Source organism: Erithacus rubecula, assembly GCF_903797595.1.
Source record: "Erithacus rubecula genome assembly, chromosome: Z".
Classification (NCBI taxonomy): Eukaryota; Metazoa; Chordata; class Aves; order Passeriformes; family Muscicapidae; genus Erithacus; species Erithacus rubecula.
In genome coordinates, this window is record NC_136661.1 from 23,575,680 (window position 1) to 23,580,400 (window position 4,721).

General features: G+C 55.9%; 2 protein-coding genes across 2 annotated transcripts in view; one reads left to right on the plus strand and one right to left on the minus strand.

Moving 5' to 3' along the window:
* Positions 1-1,644, plus strand: part of RGP1 (RGP1 homolog, RAB6A GEF complex partner 1) — a 5,035-nt gene extending 3,391 nt beyond the window's left edge. Inside the window, exons 3-4 of the mRNA XM_079330654.1 lie at positions 97-321; positions 544-1,644. Coding sequence (XP_079186780.1) covers positions 97-321; positions 544-767 — 449 coding nt within the window. The 3' untranslated portion in view covers positions 768-1,644. The remainder of the gene's footprint in view (positions 1-96; positions 322-543) is intronic.
* An 876-nt stretch (positions 1,645-2,520) lies between these two features.
* On the minus strand, positions 2,521-4,309 carry MSMP (microseminoprotein, prostate associated; the record flags this gene model as incomplete). Its single annotated transcript, XM_079330662.1, has 3 exons — positions 3,806-4,309; positions 3,085-3,193; positions 2,521-2,710 (listed from the first exon to the last, which is right to left on the minus strand). The coding sequence occupies exons 1-3, from the start codon at positions 3,915-3,917 to the stop codon at positions 2,521-2,523; spliced, it is 411 nt and encodes a 136-aa protein (XP_079186788.1). The 5' UTR covers positions 3,918-4,309.
* Positions 4,310-4,721: the final 412 nt, after the last annotated feature.

Genomic DNA, 4,721 nt, shown 5'->3' on the forward strand with positions numbered 1-4,721 from the left:
AGTGGGGCCCAGCTGGGGTCTTCTTGGAGTGTGAGGTGGACAGTGGTCCAGTCTGGAGCTCGTTTGGAAAATGAAGCCCCCAAGGGTTTGCATGAGGTGTGTATGAGGTTGTGAGAACAAGCACCCTGCCAATCACCCTGCAGTTCTCGGTGAGCCTGCAGACAGAGGAGAGCATCCAGGAGGAGTTCCAGCGCCGGCGGGGGCAGCCTGTCTCTTTCACCGTGCACGCCCGCCATCAGGAGTCCTGCCTGCACACAGCACAGAGCAGCTTCAGCCTGCCCATCCCACTCAGCTCAACCCCAGGATTCACCACCAACATTGGTTAGTATCCACCAGGGAAGGGGCCCAGCCTTGCTAGTCTCTGCAGGAGGACTGTGCTGTCCCCAGCCCTGCATTTACTCAGCAGAGATGTATCCCTTGAGAGGGAGCTAGCCTGTGTGAGTGGGGTCATTGGCTGTCCCCTTGCTGGGACAGACAGTGCTGAGACAGCTGCTGTTCATGGCCCTTGTGGGTTTTATGTGCTGATCACCTTCTTGCCCACAGTGTCCCTGAAGTGGAGGCTGCACTTTGAGTTTGTGACTTCTGGGGAGTCAGCAGGGACTTGCTTGGTTCGTGGAAGCCAGTCAGAGGCTGTCACCTGGACTGGCGTGGAGCAGATGGAAGTGGACACCTTCAGCTGGGACTTGCCCATCAAAGTTCTTCCCACAAACCCCATCCTGGCTTCCTACGTATCCCAGTTCTCCAGCACTAACTCCATCACCATTTGAAGTAGGGAGAGGTTGTTGGCCTGCAGAGCTGCAAGCGTGTGCCACCAGTGGGAATGGCAGGCAGGACTGTCACCCGTGTGCTGTAGTGCACGCATCCCAGTGTCCCTTTGGATTCACCTGTGATGCCCAGGTGGGCACCAGACAGGTCTGCTGTCCATGGGTGGAAGAACACTACTTGATGCAGTGTCTTGTGCTGCAGTCCCCAGCCGGAGCTGGACCTTCCTGCCTGGGTGAAGGTACAAGTCCCAGCACTAAGCAAAAGAATTCTGCCTTCCCAGGGAACTGCTGATGTGCCTTTATCCCACACGGAGCTTCCAAGAAGGAAAGGGCCAGCCCGGGGAGGGGAGAGGGAAGCTCTTCCAGTCAAGCTTCACACCACCCTTGGGTGAAGGCTGTGCCCTTATGTAGACCCTGCAAGCAGAGATCTGGAATCAAGGTGAAGCACAGTGGCCACCTGGGCTGGGTGAGAGCCTGCTCTCCTGCCCTAGCACGTATCCTGCCTCTTGAAGAGTTGTCCCACACATACAGTCCAGTGGCTCAGCCACCCCCATCTGGAGGAGGCAGATGCTGGCAGGCCAGCCCTGTGCTGGTGGCATGTGCTGGTGACCAGGATGCAGGCCTGTGCTGTGTCAGTATGGTCGTGATAATTCAAAACTGAGCAGCACTGAGCCCCTGGGCTATTGTCTGCCTTGGCTCCTGGGTGTGAAGGCATCCTGCTGGTCTTTGGATCCTTGGGGGGCTGTAAGGAATCATGCTGTGCATCCAAGAACTGGCATGGAGGTCCCCCTGCTCAGCAGCCAGTTCCCCATTTTTACTAAGACTTCCAATGAGTTTTCTTCTTTGCATGGAAATGTAATAAACATCTGAATATGCAAAACTCAGCTTTCCCAAGAACGTTTGTTATTCCCACATTGATCCCAGTGCTGGACACATCCCACCTTCTACAGCATTCTACAGGCTGGAGATCTCTTTGTTCAGTATGTTTATTGCAAGAACAGAAACATCTACACAAGGCTCTGCACAACACAGGCATGGCACCAGCTGGGGTAGCTGCTAGGGTGGCTGCCTCCACCCTGGCACTTAGATTGCTTCTGCTTCCTGAACCCTCCCCACGCTGCTCCCTTGCTGGTGGGGATGGGGGTCTCCCCTGGGGACACCCTGTTCTGCCACTCACCCTGGGCTGGCTCTGTTGTAGTGTTGCCCAGGGCTGGCGTACAGAGCCAGGAACCCCAGGAGCTTTTGGAGTGGGTCATTAGTGGTTGCAGAGGTGGGTTGTGCCCCTCACGCTCCAGGAGCAGAGCTGGACAGGGTGTGGGGATTTTGCACGAGGTTCTGTGGTGGCGCCCCAGTGAGCTCTGCACGGCTGCTGTGCAGAGGAATAGAGGTCTGGGAGGGAGTAGGGTGCTGGTTTGCTTGGGGGTGGGTATCAGAATGCAGGACTGCCATGGAGCAGGTCGATTTAGTCCTGTAGTATTTTTTTAGTCACTAAAGGTTTTCTGCCCACCTGGGAGGAGATACTGTAGAATCTGCATTTCCACTGTGTGCAGAATGCCTCACAGGGAGGATGCCCTGGTTCAGGAAGCTGAAGGCAGAAGCAAATCTTGGTACCATGGTGTGTGGATAGTGGTTTCCCTCGAAGGTGCCGGCGGTGATGCCTCTACAGGGTGTGTGGGGCAGGTCTGGAACATGCGGGCAGTGTGCTGTGGAGAGGGGAGGGCGGTGCCGGGGGGCGCAGGCGCTGCCGAGCCTCTCTCTATCTGCTCAGCCCCGCACCCAGCACCTTGTTCACCAGCGGCTCGGGGGTACCGGCCGAGCCCCACTCATGCTCCACACTCTTCACGCACGGCAGGCTGGGGTTGGCCTTCTGCACTACCGAGATCTGGCAGGTCTGTGAGTCGTAGTGGGCCTCGCACCAGTCAGGGAAGTCGATCGGGTGCTGGGTGCTGTAGAAAAGAACACAGTGCCGTCACACCCTGCTGGGGTGCTGTGGACTCGGCTAGGTGGCTTCCTGCTGCCAGCCCCCTGCTCAGGATGTCTTCAGACCAGCTCAGGCAGGCTAGGACATGGCTCCTGGCACATCTGAGCATCTTGCTGTGCCAAGACACCCTTTCCAACTGCCCCAGCTTACCCCACCACCCTCAATGCCTTGGTGGGGTCCTGCCCACCTCTGCCTCTTGTTCCCCAGGACCTGGTGCTCCACAGCCCTCTCAAGGCTCTGATATCTGCTGCGTTTGCAGCCACCAGACACCTCCTGCTGCAGATGCAGGGTTGCTGTGGTGGGAAGTGACAGCCCACCCCAGCACAGCCCCTCACTCACGTCTCACAGCAGCCCACGCCAATGGGGTGCAGGCAGGTGCAGAGCAGGCAGTTGGTGCTCAGCCACGATTCCCCAATGGAGAACTGTTTCCCTTCGTACTCACAGGGAGCTGCAAAGGAAACAGTGGTGATGAGAAGACATGGGCCTATGCTGGGGGAAGTGGATGCCTCCTTGACACCCCTGTGCCCTGAAAGAGGGGACAGAAGTGTGAGGGTGACATCTCACCCAACTTATGGTATGGAAGTTATATGGTCGTCTGTCCACCAGCCTGCTGATATGGAATGCCATGTCATATGCCATGGGTGATGTACCATCCATCCTCCCCTGGCTCTGCCTTGTGGCTCTCACCACTACCCGTGGGTCTAGAGCAAGAAGCAAGTGGCTCTTGCTTCCCTGGAGAGGACAAACCCAGCACCTCTTGGGGTCTGGGATTTCTATAGCCCAGAAGACAACAGAGGGATGATGAGCCACTCTCCTCCGTTTGCTGCTAGTTCTGCACACTCAGCCCCAGCCAGAAAACCTGTTTCTCAGCCAGAGCCCTGGGGAGCTGTTCTGTGGTTTATAGACTGCTCCTTCCACTCACCACTGGCCCATGATCCCATTCCTGAGCTCAGCATAGCCCCTTCCATACTTCTTATGCATCAGGCAGAGTCCCATCATGCTGGGAAAGCTGAGGCCTCCTCTTCCCATCAGCCACTCCCCCTATCATCTCCCCACTTACCTTTAGCCTGGAAGTAGCATTTGGCCTGGGAGCCCGGCAGCTGGAGGAGGAGGGAAAGAAGCAGGCAAAGCCTGCCCCAAGCACACCCCATCTTCTGTGCTTGCATGGCCATAGATGGTTGAGCTGGACTTGTTAGCTTTGCTTCTCTATTGCCTTTGCTCCTTTCCCTTCTCTTTCTCTTTCTCTCTCTCTGCCTTTTTAATGCTCTTCCCCTGATCCCAATGAGAGATATTTATAAAGTTCAGCTTTACGACCCTGGCCACCAGCTGTGCCCCACTGGAAAAGTTGTAAAACTCATTTCCTGATTTGAAAGGCATGAAAACAAGAGGTAGGATCAAGATTTTTAACAAGCTGTGAAAAGCTGATTCATGCCCTCCAGAAATTTCTCCAGTTGGAAGCCCCTGTGGGTGCAAGGCTGCACAGTGAAGGGAGATCCAAAGGTCCCCAGCAGTGCTGCAGTCTGAGCGTGGTGAGCACGTAAGCAGCAAGCACGGGAGAGCATGGCTCCTGACCAGGAGAGCTCCAGGCTCCCCTCTGGTCATGCTGAGCCGTCACTGCTGCTTCACAGCAAGCTGAGGTTTTGGGAACATCCCATCTCACCGTGACCAGAGCAGCACAAGCACCCTGCTAGCAGTGTGGGATGCAAATGGCTCCATTCTCATTTGGGGATAGAGGTGCTTGAGCCCAGCTCCTGAGTACCACACCATGGCACTTTCACCTCAGCCTGGGCTGCAGCTCTGCAAGGTTCATGGCCATGCATGGGCTGAGGGAGGACAGCAGGTTTAAAATCACAGAATCACAGAATAAATCACAGAATCACAGAATCATAGAATATGCAGAGTTGGAAGAGGCCCATCAGGATCACCATGTCCGACTCCTGGACCTGTGCAGGACATTCCAAGAATCCCATCATGTT